Source organism: Ipomoea nil, unplaced genomic scaffold (assembly GCF_001879475.1).
Source record: "Ipomoea nil cultivar Tokyo-kokei standard unplaced genomic scaffold, Asagao_1.1 scaffold1509, whole genome shotgun sequence".
In the NCBI taxonomy this organism is placed as follows: Eukaryota; Viridiplantae; Streptophyta; class Magnoliopsida; order Solanales; family Convolvulaceae; genus Ipomoea; species Ipomoea nil.
Window position 1 is genome coordinate 1,073,995 of NW_017617937.1, and position 24,480 is coordinate 1,098,474.

The 24,480-nt window shown below is 38.7% G+C and overlaps 7 protein-coding genes and 1 pseudogene across 8 annotated transcripts; 2 read left to right on the top strand and 6 right to left on the bottom strand.

The window, feature by feature from the left end:
- Positions 1-674: 674 nt before the first annotated feature.
- On the bottom strand, positions 675-2,204 carry LOC109189109 (B3 domain-containing protein REM5-like). The gene is made up of 4 exons (XM_019339851.1): positions 1,940-2,204; positions 1,562-1,829; positions 1,265-1,410; positions 675-1,015 (listed from the first exon to the last, which is right to left on the bottom strand). Exons 1-4 carry the CDS (start codon positions 2,006-2,008, stop codon positions 701-703), a joined length of 798 nt encoding a protein of 265 aa, XP_019195396.1. The 5' UTR covers positions 2,009-2,204; the 3' UTR covers positions 675-700.
- Positions 2,168-8,286, bottom strand: LOC109188829. The gene is made up of 4 exons (XM_019339466.1): positions 7,822-8,286; positions 7,247-7,732; positions 5,875-7,147; positions 2,168-2,241 (listed from the first exon to the last, which is right to left on the bottom strand). Exons 1-4 carry the CDS (start codon positions 8,284-8,286, stop codon positions 2,168-2,170), a joined length of 2,298 nt encoding a protein of 765 aa, XP_019195011.1.
- A 36-nt stretch (positions 8,287-8,322) lies between these two features.
- On the bottom strand, positions 8,323-9,087 carry LOC109188830. Its single transcript, XM_019339467.1, has one exon. It carries the CDS (start codon positions 9,085-9,087, stop codon positions 8,323-8,325), a length of 765 nt encoding a protein of 254 aa, XP_019195012.1.
- A 2,822-nt stretch (positions 9,088-11,909) lies between these two features.
- Positions 11,910-14,081, bottom strand: LOC109188884 (cell division cycle-associated protein 7-like). The gene is made up of 5 exons (XM_019339530.1): positions 13,767-14,081; positions 13,450-13,689; positions 13,018-13,101; positions 12,759-12,888; positions 11,910-12,661 (listed from the first exon to the last, which is right to left on the bottom strand). The coding sequence occupies exons 1-5, from the start codon at positions 14,027-14,029 to the stop codon at positions 12,185-12,187; spliced, it is 1,194 nt and encodes a 397-aa protein (XP_019195075.1). The 5' UTR covers positions 14,030-14,081; the 3' UTR covers positions 11,910-12,184.
- Positions 14,082-15,410: 1,329 nt separating this feature from the next.
- Positions 15,411-19,197, top strand: LOC109188995 (nuclear pore complex protein NUP58). 2 transcript variants are annotated; one of them, XM_019339674.1, is made up of 7 exons: positions 15,411-15,698; positions 15,732-15,934; positions 16,046-16,160; positions 16,522-16,989; positions 17,431-17,932; positions 18,528-18,568; positions 18,777-19,197. In XM_019339674.1, the coding sequence occupies exons 1-7, from the start codon at positions 15,609-15,611 to the stop codon at positions 18,810-18,812; spliced, it is 1,455 nt and encodes a 484-aa protein (XP_019195219.1). In that variant the 5' UTR covers positions 15,411-15,608; the 3' UTR covers positions 18,813-19,197. The 2 variants fall into 2 exon arrangements, with proteins under 2 accessions (XP_019195219.1, XP_019195218.1); XM_019339673.1 differs by having other exon boundaries at positions 15,411-15,934.
- Positions 19,196-21,527, bottom strand: LOC109188987 (pentatricopeptide repeat-containing protein At3g50420). The gene has a single exon (XM_019339664.1). The coding sequence runs from the start codon at positions 21,448-21,450 to the stop codon at positions 19,327-19,329; it is 2,124 nt and encodes a 707-aa protein (XP_019195209.1). The 5' UTR covers positions 21,451-21,527; the 3' UTR covers positions 19,196-19,326.
- A 202-nt stretch (positions 21,528-21,729) lies between these two features.
- On the top strand, positions 21,730-23,576 carry LOC109188998 (methylesterase 3-like). Its single transcript, XM_019339676.1, has 3 exons — positions 21,730-22,128; positions 22,237-22,359; positions 23,086-23,576. Exons 1-3 carry the CDS (start codon positions 21,763-21,765, stop codon positions 23,371-23,373), a joined length of 777 nt encoding a protein of 258 aa, XP_019195221.1. The 5' UTR covers positions 21,730-21,762; the 3' UTR covers positions 23,374-23,576.
- Positions 23,417-24,480, bottom strand: part of LOC109188992 — a 1,701-nt pseudogene continuing 637 nt past the window's right edge.

Sequence of the window (24,480 nt, forward strand, 5' to 3'; positions counted from 1 at the left end):
CAATATATAGGTGCACTAAGGGTATTGTTTATTGTGGTAAAATTGACAATAATTACAATAATATTATCGTATTTTTTTAAAATTGATAATAATTACAATAATGTCATCATATTGTTTAGAAAATTTAATCTGATTCATTTGGTTTTCACGTATGGAATTCTTTATGATTCGATTAAAGATATATTTGAAATTTTAGAGATAGTATATGAAATTTATATATTTGAAAAGTATTATTATATGCCTATAGACAGTTTGATTGGTTAGTTTTTGAGTGGTAAATTGTGATTATGAGCAAAAATATAGAATAAAGACAATATGATCACATGACAGACATCAAGCATGGGTCTTTTTCACCTAATGAGAGATTCAGACATCGTGATTTACCTATTCAAGCTAGTCTTCTTTTGAGTGCTACTGACTCTATTACAATATAGTAACTACTTTCTCAACCCAAACGCACAGAGGCAATACCACTTCCACCTAGGAAGAACTCGCAACTACTTCCATATGGAAGTGAGATCTTGGTGCCATTAGACCACAAGTAATTTGCCCTATTCGATCTAGTCTAAAGCTGCTGAATTTGAAAATTAAAGAAAATGAAGAAACTAACAAAAGAAGAATTGACATGAAAATTAAAAAGAGAGGAAGATCGAGGAAGTAATAAATAGTATATGGGTGGATGAGAGTGATCCACTGCACATTAATATTGTTCTCTTTTTGGTCTACCACAGGGCTTAGGATCTGTGCGGGTTGTATCTAGTCTTTCCACCTGAACTTGGAGCACCCAAGAACCCCCAGGGGTTTCAGTGGTGTGGGTGAATCTGCAAACGTCGCCATCAACTAAGTCATTTGCAGCCTTGAACTCCTTCCACCCTTTGGTCATATCACTCCTATCCTTGTGGCTCTTCCCGTGCCGGGAAATCAGAACCGGCCATTCTATCCCCATCGGATCCTTCAGCACCACGCACATGCATCCCATCCTCCCCGTCTCTCTCATGAACCCCGTCGGAATACGCTGAATACATACAAACTCTACGTTATTAACTCATTAATCTAGAAATTATGAAATTTTCGACCACCAGAAAGTGATCGGAACAAAGCATTCGACTTGATTTAAGATCACTTTCAGATGGTCGGAAATTCTATAATTTAAGAACCCATCTTAACCAAGATAAATGCTATTCCGGGTAGATTGAAGGTTCATACGGGAGGAGAGGTTCTGATTGGAACATAACCAGATGTTAGTGTATATATATATACAAACCAGTCTAGATTTGTTGGAATATTTCATGTCGACAGAAAAGCACGGGCGGCTCTTCCTCTTCTTCTCCGTGACACCGCCGTCGTCTGATGCCGCCGCCGCTGCATCTGTAGAAACGTCGTCCCGTTCAATCTTTGGGGAAACCTTACCTGCAGCCAAGAGACAAGCATATATATTAACGATGAAAACATGCAGGATTTATCTCTTTTTTGGGTGACAGAGAAACCCTACTTAGTCTAAGTTGATCTGGGTTGGCTAGATATATCTAATTTTTGTTTGTGTTAAGTTGCATGTATGTACCTTTGAGGAGCGGATTCAAGGTCTTTGCAGGGCCAGTTTTTCCATAAACTTCAACCAAGAACATTGAAGGGGATTTAAACCAAAACACCAGAAAATCGTGGAGTTCTAAACGAAGGTCCTTGGCGAATTCCGGCCAGCCTTGAGTGAAGCACTGGTGTTCATCAGCCTCTTCTATCTTTACCCGCCATGACTCTCCAGATTCTATCGCCAGAACTGGATATTCCGGCAGATGTTTCCCATAATTCGCCGTGAAAAGCAGCGGCAACCTCTTCAAAACAGAAAGATCGATACTTGAATATAATATACACGATTAATTTGGAAATTATCAAGAAACAGAGAGAGAGAGAAAGAAGAATGGGGGATCGGAGCGGATCGTACTAGAAGAGTGGAAAAATCCTCGTTCAAAACCTTGAAGAATGAAGGCCTGCGTTCTGGCGGCGAAGCCATTAGGGTTACGTTTAATTTTCCGGTGCCTCAATAGACAGATCAGAGATAAAGACGAGTCCTTCGGAATTACAAATATAACGAAGATTGGAATCCAATGGTATCATTGAGAGAATATATAGACAGATCCCGAAGATCCAGAGTTCCCATAGCTGATGCAACTCATGCAAGAGCAACCCGGGATTTGGCGGGTAAAGATTCTGCGTATCTCCCGGAATCCCAGATTATCATTATACCTGTATCATAAAGAACCATTAAGGCATTAACATAACAAAAATATTATTATTGTTACCAAAATATTATATGTAATCCCACTTCTTACTCTTAGCTTTTATTTCATTCACAAATTTTGTATGTAGATATTTTTTTAGAATCATATAATAAAAATATTATATTATTGTTTGTCATAAAGTAAAGTGAGAGAGTAGAATTTAAAATACATGTAGTAAAACTCTTGATATAAAGTATATTTTATAACAAGAGTTTTATTAGAATTGCTATTGTTTTTTTTTTAATTAATTATTTTATTTAAAAATTATTTTTAAAATTGATAACCGGCATTTCAGGTCAACAGGTCATTTTAGACCTAATTGTATGATTTTGTGTTGTTCAGGGACCCAATTGCATTGTTTTTGAGTTCGATGGCTTAATTACACTTTGGAGTGCAGTTTGGTGACCTATTTGACCCTTATTCTTTTTTTAAATGTACATTATTTGATACTACTAAATAATACACTTTCAATATCCCAATGTAAGTCATGATTCATAGTATAATTTGTCCTAATAAGTGTGTCAGACCCACAAACACAGGGCAACCACATTTGTGATTTTTGAGGGTTAGTTTTTTATACCTAAAACACATCAATTTTTTTCTCAAAAAACCTCCGAATTGTGCAAGTGGAGCGCACTTCGCGCCCGTTGGGGAGCGTCAAAGTGCCGCCAGCTAGCAGTCACTCTGACTAAAAGACCGTTTCTTTTCCTTTTTTTTTTCTTTTCTTTTTTTTCTCTCTTACATAGCATTATAAAAAATTGTGAAAAACTAAACTATTGAAGATGTTTTCATAGTATGCTATGCGGGCCCATTAGTTTCTTTGATTCTAAACCTATTTTAAGGAATATGTGAGTACTAGTTTTTTATGCGCATTGCGCGATTAGGATAATGCCCAATGTCTTTCTTAAATAAGTACTTTAAAGTATATCAATGTAAGATTATATTAGAATTGTTCATGCATAGATAATTAAATGTTGAATTTGCATATTTAAATTGGTAATTCTAAGTTTACAAATGCAAGATAATATAGTCAAGATTGATTATAATTGTCAATAAAATAATTGTATGGGTATGGTTGAAACCAAATACAGGACATAAGGGAGTGCAAATAAAAATTAAGGCATAAAATATTAAATATATACTAATATTGTTTGAGGAGATTCCGACAGTAGGATTTGTGGTTAGAGTTGTATTAAGACTTTAATATTAGAATTAAATTAATGTTGTAGTTATAATTCTACATTAGACTTTAATAATAGAATTAGACTAACAGTGAATTAACGGTACTTAATGGAAAAATTAACGGATCAAATAATCATATAATTAATGATAAATTAGGAAATCTCAAGAAAAAATTAAAATCTGAACAATCTGAACTATTCATTTGATTTAATAATTTGACGGTCATTTTTTCTATCCAATGTTTATAATTAAATAAATATTTGAAAGTATATAAATGCAAGATTATATATGAGAAGTTCAACATAAGTAATTTAACGTCTAATTTGTTTATTTAAATATGTAATTCATAGTATATGAATACAATGTAATATAGGAGATCATTATAATTGTTACTAAACTTTTTTTTTTTTTAAATAGTAACCAAATATTTTTGTTGCAAAGGGTTCTAATATATTTAATGAATGCACATATATACAAGACCAATGAATGAATCAACAGTACCAGTCCTTTAGGTGTTTTGCTCAGTGTTCATTTAGTTCAACCATTATTCTTGAATAAATTATTATGAATAAAAAAAATTCATAGTTTAAGGAATTTAGATATAGTAAAAATTTAAATTTTTTAATTATAATGTAACTCAAAGATATTGGACGATTGGTAAATATGATGTAACCCAAAGATCAAAATGCTAAAGAAAGTGTTTTGGTTATTCAACAGTTTGAAGCAACAATTTGTTCCAAACCACTGAAAATACAAATATTACAATTTACAATATTTTCACTTAACGTTTTTTAGAATGATTTCCCCAAAATACATCAATATTTAAAATATATATTATTAAAACAAGTATTATTATTATTATTATTATTATTATTATTATTATTATTATTATTATTATTATTATTATTATTATTATTATATGTATACGTTTAGGTCATTTTAAATGTTAATTTAAACAGCTAATTTTTTCAAATATCTTTTTACCAACTGTTGATATAATTCGCTGGTTAAATCCGCTAACACTAACCGCTAACTGTTGATTGTCAAACAAAGACATTGCGAGGTATTTTCTCACTTCAATTTGTTGTGTGATTTGAATACTCTCTTTGTCAACAAATCCTTCAAGTAGTTAATATAATTGGCTTTATTAATTTAAATTTTTAAAATTTTTTCATGGTATTAATAAAATGCTTGGTAAATAAATATATAACATTATTTTGTATTATAACTTTGATATTTAATTAAAAAATAGTGCACAAAAAAGCTAAGATAATAGACAATGTAGTGAATATAATCAATTGATGAATTTGAATGTAAAGAATTGTTACATTAGAGAACAATAAAGACAATATAACTAATGAAATTATTTCTCTTAATTAATTTATTGATAATGAATATTTTTTTTGAATAAAGACATTGTAGGGACAATGTAGCGAATATAATCAATTGATGAATTTTAATTTTGAATGTAAAAAATTTTTATATTGGAGAAAAATAAAGATAATATAAGTAATGAAATTATTTATCTTATTTAATTTATTGATAATGAATATTTTTTTTTTGAATAAAGGCATTGTAGACACATAATTCTAAATTAAAGAAATACATATGTATTATTTTTTGTCGTAGCTACTAAATTATTATTTAATATAATTTAATAAGAGTAAAATAGAGTACTAATTATGCCAACTTTGATTGGGATGTGGTTCGAACCTAACACCTTTCTTATTGAAATCAATGAGTAAGTTAACGGTGAACTAACAGAAATTAACGGAAAAGATAATATTTAACGGAAAAGTTAACGGATAATCATATTCATTAAGGATAAATTAGGAAATCTCAATGAAAAATTAAAATCTGATCAATCTGAGCCATTCATTTGATTAAAAAATTTGACCGCCATTTTTTCTACCCATTATAGGCCTAACTCTCTTGGGCTCTTATTAGTATATATAGTAGATAGATATGACTATGTAGTCACATAATACTGATCGAGTACGTTATAATTAATTAATTACTTAATTAAATTCAGTTGATAAACATTATGATTTGATAATTAATAAATCATAATGGGTATAGTTTTTTTTTTTTTGAAAGCCAACCAATGAATGATTGTATTAATGAATCAAAGCTGCAATGCAGTCTGGAGGGATAGAATCCCAATACATAGCTTGATCCTGAATAAAAGCTAATGAAGCTAACGTGTGCGCATGCGCATTAATCTGCCTAGAAACATGATTAAACAAGACATAATTAAAAGACGAAGCTAAAGTCCTACACTGGTCAACTACTACTCCAACATAGGACATTATGATAGTTGTATTCTGTCGTATCGCATTTCTTAGCTGTAAACAATCTGTTTGAATCGTTACCGTTGTTATATTCTTTTCCAAAAGCCAGGATAGAGCTTCCTTACATGCCAGTGCCTCCGCCATGAATGGTGACAAACAATTCGATAGTCTCCCATTTTTCGCCGCAATAAAAGTTCCTCCCGGAGACAGCAGCACAATACCATATGTAGCTTCCCCCGTGTCCTCCCGATACCCCGCATCCACGTAACACCGTGGGGTGGAGTCGGTGTCGCCATCTGCTGTAGTCGTCGTGGGAGCCGCCGTGCCATGGCACACCACCTGCCGGTAGGAGTGGAGCGCCGCCGTGGCCTGTCTCCAGGCCGTCGTAGGCCGCGGCAGTGTGTCGTCCCATACCGCTGAATTCCTGCATCTCCATAAGCAATAAAGCAAAGCCACCACCGCTGCACTTTGGTCCTCTGTGAACATTGTAAGCACAATTGTTAGCCACTCGGGGAATGAGTTGACAACAATATTTGTTATTGGCAATCCTGAAATATTCCAAACATGTCTAGAATAATCACAATTGATGAATGTATGCATAATATTCTCATGCTCTATCCCACACATTTGGCATGTGGGATCCACTTCCACCCTCTTTATAATCAAGTTGTTAGTTGTTGGAAGAATATCACAAACTGCTCTCCACAAAAAAGTCTTCCATTTTGGGGGTATTTTCATTCCCCACATTTTAGTCCATTTCTCAAAACTCCCAGGCGAGTGATCATAAATTTCCATAATGTGTCTGTAGGCATTTTTAACTGTGTATATCCCATTGGGGTCATCAAGCCAATACCATGAGTCCTCATATCCTGGACTAACAGGTATCCTCAATATTCTACTCACATCTTCCTCCTCAAATAAATCTGCTAAAATATGTGGGTCCCAGGTAGCAGTTTGCTCATCTATTAAACCTACCACTTTAGCGTGCCTGAGCTCTACAGGCATATCAGTATGCACCAAAGGGCTAGGATTATCAGGCAACCACGGGTGTCCCCAGATCAGTGTCGTTTTACCATCCCCTATCCTCCTGCGCACCCGTGCCACCACCATATCATGAGCTGCCATAATACTCCTCCATGAGTGGCTCGGGCATCCTCCTACTTTGGCATCAACAAAAGTGGTATTAGGATAGTACCTTGCCTTATAGACTTTTGCAACAAGTGTGTCTGGACTTGTGAGTGGGCGCCATGCCTGTTTTCCCAACATTGCTAAATTAAAATTCTTGAGATCTTTGAACCCCATTCCTCCATATTTCTTTGGGATACTTAACTTATCCCAGCCTTTCCAGTGTATTCCTCTATCCATACCAGTGCCCCACCAATACTTGTTCATTGTTCTCTGGATTGATAAGCATACTGAGTCCGGGATCAAAAAGACACTCATTGAAAAGGTAGGCATAGATTGTGCCACACTTTTCAATAAAATCTCATTTCCTGCCTGTGTCAGAAATTTATTGTTCCATGAGCCTATTCTCTGTTTTATCCTATCCTCAATATATGAGAATACTGCCTTCTTGTTCCTCCCCACAAAAGATGGTAGTCCCAGATATTTCCCAAAATTGGGTGCCTGGTCTACCTGCAAGCAAATCGCCACCTCTCCCCTATCTTCCACACTGGTATTTCTGCTAAAACAGACACTGGACTTGTGATAATTTACCTTTTGTCCTGAGAGCTCCTCATATCGTCCTAGGCACTGTTTAATTACTCCCGCCTCCTCCTCGTCTGCTCTAAAAAATAATAGGCTATCATCTGCAAAAAATAGATGTGATATCTGCGAGGCTCCCCTAGCAACCCTGCAGCCATGTATTAAACCAGACATTTGCGCTCTTTGCAATAACACAGATAAACCTTCTGCACATATGAGGAATAAATATGGGGACAAAGGATCCCCTGCCGCAACCCCCTGGTTGGCGTTACACCTCCACTATGAACACCATTAATCAAGATGTTATACTGGACAGTAGTAACACACTGCATTAACAAATTAATCCACCGGTCCTCAAAACCCATTACCTCCAACATCCGTCTCAGGAACTGCCATTCCATCCTATCATACGCCTTGGCCATATCCAATTTCAATGCTGCCCACCCCTTCCTTCCACACTGTTTTCTATTCAAGTAATGCCCCACCTCCGCAACTATTAAAATATTATCAGTAATAAGTCTCCCAGGGATAAAAGCACTCTGGGCCTCAGAGATGAGGTTCCCCATGAGCGGTTTCATCCTATTGGCTATTACCTTTGCCATGATCCTGTACAGAACATTACTCAGTGCTATTGGTCTCATATCAGCTACTGTCTCAGGCACATCTTTCTTCGGGATTAAGACCACATTAGTATCATTCAATCCTTCAGGCAACGAGCATGAGTTCAAGCAATTCACAATAAATTTAGACACATCTCCCCCCACAATATCCCAATATTCCTGGTAAAATCCAGGATTCATACCATCCGGTCCTGGTGCTTTGTCAGGGAACATTGCAAATAAAGCACTCTTGACCTCTTCTAACTCAAACTAGCGGAGGAGTTTAGTGTTCTGCTCACTAGTCACACGGGGGGCAAAATTATCAAACATGGGATCCTCACATTCAGTGTCTGATGATGTAAAAATAGCAGCATAATATTCCAAGACAACTCTCTTCATATTATCCCCCTCCACCCATGCACCCATATCATCTTTTAATCTAGGAATATAATTTTTCCTTCTACGAGCAGAAGCGTACCTGTGATAGAACTTGGTATTGCAGTCCGCACCGCGCAGCCAGTGCTGCTTCGCCCGCTGCCTCCAAAATACATCCTCCTGCATCTCCAACTGCACTAGTCTCTCCTCAATGTCGCGAAATTCGGCCAATGCAGCCGAATCTCGTCTGTGCCGTATCTCATCCTGCTCTTTCCTCAATTGCTTGATGCGGTCACCAAACTTATGCCAATGCTCCCCACCCCACCGCATTAGCCTCCCCCCACAATGCTGCTGACAAATCAACAGCCCCTTATCCCTACCATCCTGCCAGGCTGTCTCCACCACCCTCCGGCAACCGTCATCATGAATCCATGCCATCTCAAAGCGAAATCGTTTCGGTCCCCCATATCTGCGGCCACGCACCACATCAGTGTTTAAAAAGAGAGCAGAGTGATCGGACTTTCGGGTTAGAATATTTTCGACCCACGCCTCAGTATTCAGTGTAGTCCATCGTGCAGACACCAACACCTTATCCAACCTTTCCTCCATCCATCTATCAGTGCCTTTCCCCTTCTCCCATGTAAACTGGTGACCCCGCATTGGCAATTGGGCCAGTCCACAATTGTAAACAGTATCCCCAAACCCTCTCAACAGACTATCTGGGTGAGGATTCCCCCCTCTCTTCTCACGTTGGTATAATAAATCATTGAAATCCCCCAACGCCACTCAGGGCAGTGTAGACTTATCCCTTAACCCAGTTAACAATTGCCACGCCTCTCTGCGTCTATGTCTCTGTGGAAACCCATAGAAGCATGTCATCCGCCATATCTTTTCCTTTATAACCACCTCCACATCCACATTGTTCTTCGAATAACTCAACAGCCTAGCAGTAATATTCTTCTTCCATAATAATGCTAAGCCACCCCCTCCCCTAACCGGATCCACATAAAATAGACCCTCAAAACCAATCTTAACTCGCAATCTTTCTGCATGACTCCGATCTACTTTTGTTTCCATTAAGTAGACGAAATCGGGCTTCTTACGGGACACCATGTCCACCACCTCACGAACTGTCTGTGGATTGCCCAAGCCACGACAGTTCCAGCTTATTGTACTCATTGAGATGGGCGGGCCTGACCAACAGGACCCGCCGTAAACCCGTTTTTTTGAGAGCTCAGACATCACCACATCTCCTGCATCCATCCTTATACTGCCACCACCCATCCCATCCCCCCTCCTTCTCTTAGCCGCCGCTACCACCACCCCCTCACCCTCCCTCTCACCCGCAACCCCAACCCGTACACCTCCTTCACCCACACCACCCCCCAATGCCGTAACCCTCACATTCCCCTCTCCTCCCATTCCCTCTTTCCCTTTCCCGTCCAGTGACCTCAACCACGGGTCCCCCACTTGCCTAGGCCCACGGCTACCTCCCCCCGCCTTCAGGTCCGCCGTATATGGAAATTTATCCGCAGTGAGTCCCGACTTCCTTGCCAGCTTACAGAACTTATAGGCATGCCCCAGTAAACCACAATAAAAGCAAAAATTATGTAAGCGTTCGTACCGGAAGTTTACCAAGCAGCTTGACTTATCTCGTTTAATTAGCTTCATCCTCCATTTTAGCGGCTTTTCCACCGGTATTGACACACGGACCCGGTGAAACGTCTTCCATGGTGCTCCCGGATAACGATCATCAACTTTTACAAACGTACCAATAAAATTAGCCGCTTGTTCAAGAACCGCTTCCGATGTATATCCCAACGGTAAGTCATACAGCTGTACCCACATATCTACCGACTTCAACTCAACCGCAGCTGGCCTTGCACCCGGTTCCACCTGTTTACAAACCAGGGTGTTGTTCTCAAACGACCACGGTCCTTCATTGAGGACCCTCTGCATATCCGTTTCATCATAAAAAATAAACATAAACAGCCCCGGTTGAATCTCTGTAACATGCATACCCCACACTGGTTGCCAAACCGAGGCCATCACTTGCCGCATATACTCCAACTTCACCACCTTCGTTGTCAAGAATCTGCCAACACACACCCACCGTTGTTCCTCCTCCTCCGCCACCACCCCGACACCCTCCCCCATCGGCTCAAAGCCGATTTCCTCCTCCTCCTCCAGCGCAATATCGCCCCAACGCTGTGTTAGACGATCAATAACGTCATCCACTCGCTCGAGGTGCGGTGGTTCCTCGTTAGCCCCATGCACCACCGGATTCGTCGCCGTAGCATCCATTCGTCCGCTTTTGTCGTTGCCCGTTACTGTTAGACATAAACCAGCAGCAGGTAGCGGTCGTGTTGTCTCCGCTGTTGTCCGTCGGTCGTTCATAATTCAACAGTAAGAACCGCACGTGTTTCGATCAAGAAAAACAAGAAAGCGTCGGAAAATCTAGGAGAAACCCTAGCAAGGAGGCAAAACCCTAGAGAGAATTTCTAGAGGGTATAGTTGATTTAACTAAAGGATATATAATGTGACCGTTATTTAACTAAAGAATATATAATGTGACAACTAACAAATCATAACGATTATGTAAAAAAGTATAGTTTTTACTTTAAAGAGCAAGCCAACAATTGATGTGTTCAATCTACACTCCGTTTCTTTACCACTTCATTGGCATGTGGGTCTTTCATTTTTTATTTTTTTTATTTTTAATAAATTGGTCCTTTTTTTTTTAATGATTATATTTTATTTTTTATATGACGGGTTGGTTTCTTTCTTTTTCATTTTATAAAAAAAGTGACTCGGACATAGTTGTTAAATAGATAAACAGTATGGATAGATCTCATAACCATATTCAAAATTTGTTAGAAGCCTATTTTTGTGAGTTGAAATTTTTTAAAGATATTCAAATCTTACATATTTTTAGAGAACAAAATAGAGTGATTGATTTCCTCACTAATTTTTCTTTACAAAGTGTGAGTGGCATGAAGATCATGGAGTCTCCCCCCACTCCTCTTCATGGGTTTCTAGGGTTCGTCTATAAATTATAAGATAGTGGTAGAATCCATCCATAAGTGTAAGTATTACTTACTTTTTGAGTTTTCGTCCCTAAGATATCATTTACATTGCACTTATCATCCCTAAACTAACTTCTGTGCTCACTTTTATTCGCAAGTTAACTTCTCATGCTCACTTTTCGTCCCTAATGTTTTGTTATTAGTAAAGGGACAAAAAACTTTAGGGACGAAAAGTGAACAAGACCAATATTCAATAATAATTATCTTATAACTTAGAGACGAAAAGTACAATTTTTTCTAATGATAATAATAACGAACAATAATAAAGATTAAAAAATCTATATACTAAATGATCTTTTTTTTTTTTTTTTCATATAATTAAAAAAAAAAAAAAAAGAGATCATTTTTAAAGGATATTGATGTAGGACATTTTACATAGTTCTTGGGCAAATGATAGATATTGAAAGTAGGACATTTTACATAGTTCTTGGGCAAATGTTACAGGACTACAAGGTCTTATGGATAGGATTACAGGAAGCAAAAGTGCAATGCCACACCAGCAAAAATGGTTGAGCAGAACCCTTGCAATATATTATAGACAATAAAAACTTCACCCATTTCAGAAAGGTTTAGGCACTCTGCATTACCAGGGGGAAGATGCAGCAGCATCAGTTTAAGCAAATTATACTGAACATTTCGACGTTCCTAAGAGTGTGCTGACATTAATTGTTCTAATTATGCCTCTGCCTTTGCCTTTCAGCAATGCTATCACCCGGGATTCCCTCAGCAGCTCGCCTCTTCCTTATTGATTTTGAACTCGTTTCTGGTGCAAGATCGCCAGGACTAGGCTCACCATCACTGGTATCGCTTGACGCATGCTTGACATTATTTAGACTGACCCCCAATGATGACACATCATCGGAGTTGGGATAGTTTCCTAGGATAGGGATAGTTTCCTGGGATAGGGATTCAGTGGCCTCGTAGTCCATTATTTTCTCTGCAGTTTGGCTATTCGGCAACTCCTTTGAGTCATTGCAGGCCTCATAGGATTCCTTCTCTGAGGATAATGTTGCTTCCACATCTGAAAAAGGCAGTGATCCCTTTGCAGAATCTGGGGGGCTGTTGGGTACATTATTCTCAGGATTGGTATTTGCTCGACGGGTTTGAATGAGATAATGTGCAACCGACTCATAACCCAAATTCTTGATCTACATTTAAGGCAAATGAAGTTAGGTTTACTCAAAACACCAACTGACCAAAATACCAAAAGAAAAAGGACATGAGATCCACTCTTGAATTCATTACCTTCTTGTAAAGAGGACCAGTAGGAGCCCAGCCCTTTGCTTGGCGGCACAAGCTGCAGTTGCAAATTCCACGACAAACAGGGCATATCCAATCTGGATTACAATTTGCTTCGAGCACATGTTCTCCATATCTGCATAAACTTACATAATTTTGAGTCTTTCACAGAATGTTTTTGCTCACATGTTTCACGACTACAAGCACAAAAAAGATATCGGGCTACAAGTTAATGGGAGGAAGTTTTGGTATGGAAATGTTATACCTCATGTACAAACAATCTCCACAAAACTGTCCTTGGACCATGTTGCACTTGCTGCAATGGGTACGATGGCCAAGAGTTTTCTGCCTGTCAAACAACATACATAAAGCGAAGTAAATGAAGTTAACACATCCATGTAAGATTGATGATATAACACATTCAGTTACGGTACTCATGCTGCTCAGTATACACCAATACACCATTCTAGGGTTCTGCCTCATGTATGAGGTTGGCTAACGGTCTAGGCAACACAACAGGAACATCAATGTGGCTGAAAATCAACACGACTACGGTTCTCTTATACGAGGTCTCTCGTATACTATTGTTCAGTATAGTTAGATTATTCTATATCTAACAATCCATTCAAGATGAAGTTTCTAAGAATTCGAACCAAAGTCACCTATAGATAGAAATTCAATGGCCGGAACTGCTAACCTGCATTGATGGCAAGTCTTTCCCTTGACAGGATCATAAATTCGCTTCCCATCCTTTCCATATCCATCAACAAATAGAGTCCAGTTCATCTTAGTGCTACCCAACAACTTCTCATGCTCTTCACTATACGTCTCTGGCTTTGAACCAGCCTCCCTCAGCAAATCATCCTCAAAACCCAAAGACTTGAGGCTCTTTCCCACTCGCACTTCTGTGTAGCTAACAGGCGTTACATTTTGCAGCCTGCAATTCTCACTTCCTCAGAAAAATAACCAAAAAATGAAGAGGAAAATGAAAGCAGGAAAGAGAGAAAGGTGTGCCTGGAGGATCGGCGAATGGGTTGAGGACGAAGCACAGGGGAGAGAGGCGGCTGAGGGGTTTTAGTTTTACGAGTCTTGCGAGTGACGGCGGGGGGCTTGGTAGACTGGAACGCGCGAGAGAGTTCGAAAATACCCAGCTTTTGCATCCTTTCAAGGTTTTCCTTGATTCGTTCTTCCCTGAACTGTTCGTACTCGGAGACGTTATTCCCTCCATCTTCTTCTTCAATGGCGTCATTTGCAGTTTGGTCTCTTTCCCACTCCATTTTTTTTTTAGCATAGTGGAAGTGGAACTTCTCTCTCCAACGCTTAAATGCGTGGTGTGTAGTGTACGCCGTCCTGTCAATCGGCCTGGGAATTGGTGATGTCCGCCACTCCACTCTATGAACTAGCTAGGCAGTGGGAAAGAGACCAAACTGCAAATGAACTATGTAACTGTTTGTGACTGGTTTTTGAAATTGTTTTTAGATATAAGGTTAAAAAATGTAATTAGGCCACTGAACAAAAAAAAAGTGCAATTAAGTCATTGAATATTCCAAAAATATGCAATTTCACCTGATTACAGGTTACCCTCAATTTTAGCAGGTTATCTGCTTACGTGACAGCTGAGTTGGCATTTTTAATAAATTTTAATTAATTTTTAATAAATTTAATAATAAATTTTTATTAATTTTTTTTTAAATAAAAACGACTTTATTTTATTTTTTATTTAATTTTTTCCAATTTTTAAAAAAATTTATTATTAAAATTAATTATTAAAAATTATTTAAAAATTATTAAAAATGCCAACTCAGCTACCACGTAAGCAGGTAACCTGCTAAAATTGATGGTAACCTGTTATCCGGTAAAATTGCATACGTTTGGAGAGTCCAGTGGCCTAATTGCACTTTTTTTTCGTTCAGTGACCTAATTGCATTTTCAGGTTACGTTCAGTGGCCAATTTGAACCTTATTCTTTGTTTTTACCTGTTCACAAACATAAATTCATTGTCACTGTTACCTATAACTTGTCTCCATGTAACACTATAACACATGTATATGTGACTGCTAATTAACTATTCACAATTTCTTATTTTTCTTGTACCATCAATATCTCAATCAACTTTTCATGATTCAATTCATTACACGAGATTACACTGATAGAATTTAACTACCATTCATTTTATCAAATAATTTGACGGACATTTTTTAGTTCTCAACTTAATTTTATTGGCTATTATTAGTATATAAAATAGATTTTAAAATTTTTACAACTTGAATGACTTAATGTACTTTAAAAAAAGTTACTAATTGCAATTTTGTAATTAGTTAATTACTAGATTGGCTTAATTTAATGGAGTATTTCAATATTAATAGGACTTGCCAACTATTATGTAATGTGATAAACATCTCAATATGGGTGGTTATAGAATCGAATTTCTGTGATGAGAGTATTAATTTTTTGGACTAAAAAAATTAAGAAAATATAAAATAGAAACAGCAACTGCTTTATAAAAAATAATGACTGTTTCAAAATAAAAAATGAATGAGATTAGTTCTGGGCCTAGATTTATAAAGGCATGCAGCCAGAAAAGGATTGGGCTTAATGGACTATAGACTATTTATGTTTTTCCCCCACGAACTTCCATAATTTTCAGAATACCCCCGAGTCTGGTCCAAAATCCAAATGGCGCCTTTTCCCTCCCATCCCCAATTTATAATCTAGGGTTTTAAAGTTAAAGCTTTTCGATGTTCATCCCTAAAATCCCCTACCTTCATCAGTTATCACATTTATACTGATGAACCGAAATTAAATGCAAAAATCTCCAGCCTAATCGCAGAAACACTCTTCTGATCAGCGGCGGCAATGGCGTTTTCCTTTACTCCTCAGCCTCAGCAGCAGCCGTCGCTATTCCAGACTCCTGCTGGTCAAACGCAACCTTCACCGTTCTCGCAGGTCACTCCCACGCAACCTTCACCGTTCTCGCAGGTCACTCCCTTCTCGCAACCGACGCAGCCGCAATTCAACTTTCAGCCTCAGCAACCGCAATTGCAACAGCAGCAGCAGCAGCAACAACAACCGCAGCAGCAGCAGCAGCTGTTCCTCTTCACCAACAGTAAGACGCCTGCTACTTACGGTACCAAGTGGGCAGACCTCCATCCCGACTCTCAAAAAATCCTCCTCCAAATAGAGTGCGTATAATTGCTCGTACATATACACGTCTCAGTACGAGAGATGTTAAGTTTATGTTTAATGTGCTTTTGTCTAGCTTGTTGAAATTGTTAGTAATTTTGTGGCTGCAGAGAGAAAATACTGGAATATAGAGATGAGAGTCAACGGCTTGATCAATGTAGCAGGCTGTATGATTCATCAGTGTCAAATGATGGGTTTGAGCTTGATTCTAGTCATAATATTCAGGTTTCTTTTCCTTCATTACCATAATTAGTAATTAACTGCATTCCTTACACTTTTGTTGTTGTTGTTTTAATGCTAATTTGTTGCTCCAGAACCTAATAGTCCTAATAGTAGTTGATTCATCAGTGAAATTCTAATAGTAAAACAAAAGTTCATTGCAACATGCCTTGACTTGTAATGCAAGATGCAGAATAGTCTCATATGGCAAAGAGATTCATCAATTATCAAGAATTTGCAAGAAAACGAGTGTTTAGTTTGATATTTTGAATGAACAAAAATAGAATTCAAGTCTTAATTTCTGCCCCCTACTAGTGCCTCTTTTTGTTATGTTGATTGTAAAAATGCATTTAATTGGTTTTTTTAGGAACTTGTTGGAATCAGCACATCAATGGAACGGCAAAAAAGTATATTGCATGAGCTAATGACTGTTGTTAAAGATATGCTGCGCAATACGGAGGTAGCTGTTCGTTCGTTCATGATGTTACGCCCAAGGTTTCTTCATCAAAATCCACCTGCTTCAAGTTCAGCAACACCATCACAGGCCTCTGGGGCAATAGTAGCCCCAACCTCAAGTGCTCAAGCAACCACTATCCCCAATTTTCCAGTTTTTGATTTTTACAGTGGGATTCCAAAGAAGCCTTCTCCCTTCATGCAACAAACTATAGCTAGATTTGAGAAACATCTTGCTGAATGCAGGCAGTGGGTTGAAGAACTGGAGCAGTTGATCTTAGATTCTGATAGAAAGTCTCTCAATTCCAGTGTGTCACTGTTGCAGTCACTTCCACAAGTCATGTCAAATGTGCATGATTTTTTTGTTCATGTTGCAGCAAAGGTAAGAGAAACTTCAGAGTTTTAATTTTTTTTTCCTTCAAAGACTCAAAGTACGGTAGTCACGATTGAAAGAGAGAGAGAGAGAGAGAGAGAGAGAGAGAGAGAGAGAGCTCTTGCCTGGCTGTCTTTCATGTTTTTCTCTGCATTGATGAAGACTGGCAGATCATAAATCAGGAGACTATTCTTTTTTCCTTTATTCAAAGGCCATAAGCTGATATTATTGTTAGAAAGCACAGTGTCTTATTTATTACCAAAATGCGATTGTTGCATGAGAATTACGTTGTAAGTATATATATATATATATATATATATATATATTGCTTTAGATATTAGACCATTACTACAACACCTAGTGTCTTTTTTTTTTGGGTTCATCAGTATAGTTAACTTTGCTTTCTTGGCTTGTAATTGACAAGACATGTTGGCCTTCATTTTCCTTTAGGTGGAGAGCATTCATCAATACATTGAATCCATGAAAACTGCATACCTTACTGATCAGCGTCGACGTGGGGAGGTTAGTGATCCCTTTCTTGAAGCTGATCGACGGGAAACAGCCAAACAAGAGGCTGCTGCACGAAGGGTTCATCCAACCCTACATTTACCTGCAGCACCACAACCAGCAACTCAAGTTACTGGGTTGTTTCCCAGCTCAGCAGCGCCTGGAACATCCACTGCACCACAAACGTCTGCCATACTTTCAACCAGTTCTGCTGCAAGTGGGTCCTCACTTTTTAGTACCCCAGCCATTGCTGCTTCATCATCTTCTCTGTTTTCTACACCCACTGCTTCTGCTCCAGCAGTCTCCTTGTTTGGATCAGGTGCTTCCCCACAGACATCGCTCTTTGGCTTTTTGGCCACTTCTAGTCCAGCATTCTCTACTCCAAACTTGTTTGGCTCTACCCCCTCTTCTGGTGTTACAAATTTTTCAACTCCTTTTGCTACAGGTATTCTATTAAATGAGTTGTATAATGATTTATTATACTCTGCTAATTACATGTTTCCTTTTACTATTTTGTTTAATTGTTACAAGCACTCTTGTTGTCTATGGTCTAGAATTGTACATGCTAGCTGTTATGAAAAGTAAATCTGAGAAAGATGATAAACAACACAAAGAGAAGTGAGAATTAGGCTAAAAAGTCCCAGTTGGGGAAAAAGCCAAGGAGCATAAAATGTTGAAAAACTTTCAATATCAGTTGATAGGTTCTCCATGGTCTTAGTTGTAGAAGTTTTTACAGTGAACTAAAGCATCTCCATTAATTAACCTAACTGTGGTGTAGGTATTATCATTGCCAACTTGAACATTGCTGATCTAATGGCCACTAGACTCTTCTCACAGGATTTTATTCTCCAATGTTTCACTTTATACCTGTTAGTTGCATGACTCTAGTTGATAGATATGAATGCAATGGTTAGAGAATCTTTTCAATTTTGATCAATGCCCAGAATTCAGTTGTTATTCACGTTGCTACTTACACTATTCTGTCCATATTTCATTTTTTCCATGAGCATCTTCTTTTCTTTTTATTTCTTGTCTCGTAGGAGCTGCAACTGGATCGGGGTCAAGTTTTGGAACTTTATCTGTGAGTACAACTATGGTTTTCATAAATTTGAGTAATCTGTTCCTGATTGTTTCAACTTAAAAGGATCCCCCTTTCCCCTCATTACTGAGTTTTTCATCATTTGCATGAATTTTTCTTGGCTTTTAAAATACCTTTATTGATTTGTCCTCATATGCTTTAATTTTGTTTGGCTTTTAAAATACCTTTATTGCTATCCATTTCCTTGCAGAAGGCAAGGGCTAAAAGTCGCCCTGGAAGACGCTAAGCTTTATCAATGTCGATGAGAAGTCATCCTCTATTCTCTTTGATTGCAAGATGTTGAGAGTAAATCCATGAGGTTTTGTGCAAGACCACAGTGATCTTCATTATTTCTTGCTTGGTTGCAGAACTGTTGACTGGATTCTTGACGTGCTGCTATAAAACCGTATTCTGACTTCATATGCATTTTGGCGGCTTAATTATACAAATGCATTTCATGAGATGTTGCTGTAATATTGTAAAATGCAACCCCCACCCTATTTTGGGTGGTTGCGCTAAGAGTTGATATCTTACTTATGCCTGCTCTTGCTAAGTTCGACAAACTATTTGTCCTGTTGTATTTTAAAATTTCATCATTTTTAGCATTCGAATATCATATGCGCTTTTGAAGACGTCATAACTGTCCATTAGATAATGTTTCAATTCAATCTATACTTCATTCAAATAAAAAGATGGTAGTTGAACATGTTGCAATGAGATGTGAAGTTTACTAAGCTCTCTCCATCCTCTGTTGTTTCTTCTTACCCACCAGTAAGGTCGAATTCACCGGGATCTGAAGGTGTCATGTTTCCCAGCAATGTATGCAACACCATTTGTATTTCGCCATTTTGCAGGTGCGACTGATCGCCAGAAGAGAACACATGTATCTTGTTGTTCACGGCCTCTAACCAGCTTAAACCAGGTTCTTTTTCAAGCATCAACCCTTTTATCTTTCTCCTCATTTCTTTGACAGCATCCCATCTTCCTGCTGCAGCGTATAAATTTGAAAGCAATATGTTGGTTGCACTGTCGTCTGCATCCAAACTCAACACCTGCTCGGCAGCCCGAATCCCTATTCTCAAATCCCCATACCGAGCGCAGGAGCTGAGCAGAATTCTCCACAGTTCAAGATGATAATCGCCAAAAGGAAATTCAGTAATCATCTCCTCAGCCTCCTGTAGTAATCCGGCTCGACTTAACAATGCAATCATGCAAGAATAGTGCTTCGGTCCTGGTCTTATGCCTTTTTCCTTCATGCAGTTCCAAAAGTACTTGGCCTTGCTGACCAAACCGCAGTGGCTACAAGTTGCAAGAAGAGATAAAAACGTTACCTGATCTGGCTCAAGGCCATGGTTTATAATCTCGTTGAAAGTTCTGAATGCCTCCTCAGGCTTCCCGTGATAGCCATATCCTCCCAGCATTGTGTTCCAACATTTTAGATCAGGTGCAGTTGTGAGGGAAAATACAACTTCTGCAGCTTTAAGGTTCCCATTCTTGGCATACATATCCACAAGATTTCCACAAACACTCATCTCGGAATCATAGCCTGTCTTTACAGCCAGGGAATGAATCATCTCTCCTTGTCGCAGAGTTGCTCCTTCAGCACAGGCGTTAAGAGTTGCACTAAGAGCAAAGCTGTCAATCTTTAGCCCATCCTGGAGCATTCCATGGAAAAACCTTAGAGCACCATCAGTATCACCGGTTCTACAATAGCCCGCGATCATCTCAGTCCAGAGAACGACATCCTTCTCAGAAACTGAATAAAATATCTTGTGGGCAGACTCGGGTTCCTCATTGCTAAAGTACATAGCTAACAATGTGCTCCCAACATACACACTGCTCTGAAGCCCAGCCTTCTCAGCTTTGGCATGGAGTGGTTTCCCATAATCCGCTGCTGGAAACATACATGTTGCAGAAATAACGGCTGCAAAAGTATATTCATCTGGCTTGCACAGAGACCTTCGTAAAAATTGGACAAACACTCTCACTGCCTTCTCTCCATTCTCTGCATATCCTGCTATCATTGAGTTCCATGACACCAAATCTGGATTCCCAATCTTTTCAAATACATCCAATGCTGTTACGGTGTCACCACAACTACAGTACATATCAAGCAGAGCATTATGCAGAGGCATGTCAATATACGCCCCGGATAAAATTACCTGGGCATGAAGAAGTTGACCGGTATGATAATCTCTCAACCTGCTACATGCATTTAATAACATTGAGAAGGTAAATTGTGTAGGACAAACTTCAGTCCTCAGCATGCTTCCGAAAAGTTTAAGACTTTCTCTCATCTCACCGTTTTCTATGTGTCCAAAAATTAAAGAATTCCAGGCCACTGAATCTGCGTGAACCATGCAGCGAAAAGCTTTGTATGCAGAGTCCAAATCCCCACAGTTGGAATACATCCCTAGTAGAGAAGTCTGAATGCAGACATTGTCCAAGAAACCAAACTTCAAACACTGGGCATGTATCGCAGAACCCAAAGTTCGATTCTTTATGGCAGATGATGCTTGTAAGAGGCTCGTGAAGGTCGACCCGTTTGGTCTGAGCCTCTCGTTTTGCAATTCTGCAAGTAGTCGGAAAACCAAAACGCCCAGGTGGGGGCTAGAAGAATATGCAGAAATGAGGGCGTTATAAGTGACTGTACTTCTCTGAGGCATATTGTCGAACAGTGCTCGAGCGTCCGTAAGGGATCCGCATCTGGCATACATGGAGAGAATGTTGTTGTATACATATGGAGACTTCGAAGCCGTGGGTGCAGAGGTGACAATGATTCCATGGAGCTCCCGCGCTTTCCTGACCAATGTTATGGAGGCGCACTTTTGAACTAGGAGTGGGAGGTCTATTATGGAGGAAGAAGCCTCCAGTGATGGTGGCATAAGACAACTTTTGATCGATTATTTGCCAATTCCGTCTCTTATTAATGCGAATTAGCCGCAATTTTTAGCACACGGCCCAAAAACAATGACTTTCTGCCCAGATCAACTAAGTTGATGATAGGGGTAAAGTTTGAAAATAATGACCGGATCGAGTCAAAACGCAGACTTTTCATAATGGAGTTGTGGGGCTGATAGGCACTGATTTGTCTTGACTGAATTCGATGCAGACTTTTCAATACTAATAATAGTAAAGCTTTGGGCCCTTTAGCTATATTCATCACTGATGCTATTGAGTGCAGTGGTTAATCAATCATGGATGAGAGAAAGAAGCACTTTGTACTGGTTCACGGAGCTTGCCATGGTGCGTGGTGCTGGTATAAGGTGGCGGCGCTGCTTAGAGCGGAGGGTCACAAAGTAAGCGCCCTCGACATGGCGGCCTCGGGGATTCATCCCAAACTCGCAGAACAAGTGAGTTCCATGGCGGAATACAATGAACCCTTGACGGAATTCATGGCTGCGTTGCCGGCGGGTGAGAAGGTGGTTCTGGTGGGCCATAGCATAGGTGGGGTCAACGTATCACTTGCTATGGAGAGTTTCCCTCACAAGATATCTGTTGCTGTGTTTGTCACTGCCTCCATGTTTGGCCCTGATCTAAGCTTTCTTGCCGTGAAACAAGAGGTATATATACATAATATATATATCATATATCTTCTTCTCTTTTTAATTAATACTTTGCAAGAGTAAAATTAATGGTGTTGATTTATTGGTGATCAAAATCATATACAGTTCCATCGACAACTGGAATCTAACATGGACCAAAAAACTGAGTACAAGGAAGACCGCCCGGTCTCCGTCCTCTTTGGTCATGAGATGCTAGAAAAGTTGGTATATCAGCTCTCTCCTCCAGAGGTTAGTGGTCTGAGTTCTTGAGTTTTTTTTTTTTTTTTTTTTTTTTTTTTTTTTTTTTTTTTGAAAGCTGTTCTTGAGTTTTAAAAAAAAACCAAGAATCTTTTTCTTGGAGAGATAAATATTCAAATTGCATGTGCTGTCAACAATTGATTCAAATTGCATGTGCTGTCATTAATTGCCCAGTAGCTAGCATGTGTCTTTTTTTTTTTTTTTTTTTTTTTAATTATTATTATTTTTTTAATTATTATTTTTTAATTTATCATAAGCTCACAATCGCTATCTGAAATAGATATTGAAAGGTGAAATTGTTTTGTGACTTTAATTGGTAAAGAATTTTAAGGAGGTAAATTAGTCTAGCTTGTGAATTAAGAAAATCAATAGATAGTTCAACTGTTGATTTAATAACTATAAGTTACAAATTTCATTTCCCGCGAGAACAGTTCATTGACCTTTTTAGTTTGAATAGGTTAATTATGAACAACTTAGGCTAGTTTATCTGTTTGTAATTCTTTAGTAGCTATAGTCACAAGGCGAGATTTACTCGGTATATATCGGCGAATAATGACTTAGTGACTTTTGTCACTCAAAAAACTGTCACATGGAGATTTGTAGTTATCAAGTCTGACCAACTTAGTTGTGTTGCTGACTAGCTAAGTATGATAGCAAAGTCTTTTTTCTAGGAAGATATATATAAAATAAACTAACAATTAACGAACATTGAAACAGGATTTGACATTGGCAAAGTTGTTGGTACGAGGTTTGCCATTGTTTGAAGACGGAAATGGTGAGGAGTATGCAGTGACTAAGGAAAAGTATGGATCAGTTAAGCGAGCTTACGTGGTTTGTGGCAAAGATAAGTTATCCAAGGAGGAGTATCAACGGTGGCTAATCCATATGAATCCCGCCGACGAGGTCTGCCTCATCCCCGACGCCGATCACGTGCCCATGTTCTCCCAGCCTCACCAACTCTGCTCTTCTCTGCAACTCATTTCCCAGAAATATCACCACTGTTGATGATGATGATGATGCATGTCCAGCAATAAGAGGTCGTATACACTATATTTAACATTAAGTTTATTCATAATAAATAGAATCGTATATAAGTTACAAGGGAATAGGGATAGCCCTAAGAGGACAAGCTTTAACCAATGTAATGCCAAACTTTTCCTCCATGTCCAAATCCTTGGTGCAAGGTTGCCATCAAGCTTCCACTGGAACGAGTTTAGTATTGATCCCAACATTACTGGAACTATTCTCATTGCCATTGGCAATCCTGGGCAAATTCTTCTCCCAGCCCCAAATGGTATAAGTTCAAAATCCTGTTCTCTAACATTCATTTCTAAATTCAAAAACCTCTCTGGGTTGAAGATTAACGGTCTTTCCCAAATATTGGAGTCGCGCCCAAGAGCCCACACATTGACTAGAATTTGTGAATCCTTCGGAATAGTGTATCCACATAGATTCACGTCTTGTTCAACCTTACGTGGAATCAACGAAACCGGTGGGTGCATTCTACAGGTTTCTTTCACAATGCATTGCAAGTAAGGCAACCGAATAACATCATCTTCTTGTATTGGCTTGCCTTTACCAATAACATCTGCAAGCTCCGCTTGTGCTTTTTCCATGGTCTCCGGATTTTTAAAAAGTTCTGTCATTGCCCACTCTAATGTGGTTGATGATGTATCGGTCCCCGCAACAAACAAATCCTGTTAATATGTATGAGAGTGCTGGTAAGATTCAATATAGCAAAGACAAATTAAAACAACTAACCAATATGGAAGTTCTAAACATATATACCAAGCACAAATGCAAAATGTGAGTCGTATCAATCTCCTCTGGTCTTTCTTGGCTGATGTTGAGAAGTGAATCTAATACATCAACATTTTTGCTGCCCATCACTTTTCTCTCTTCCAGCCGTTCATCAACCAAATCTTTGAAAAGGTTGAGCACCTTAGTGAAATAACCTGTCATGCGCCGCCTTGAACCCTGGGGATCAAACTTTTCAAGAAAGGGAAAGTAATCAACCAGGTTGGGCTTTCCAGCTTCCTCCATGATGTTCCAAACCAATTCTTTGAATTCTTTAGCCGAATCCGAATAAGGGTCGGTTAAATCCTTAGAGAA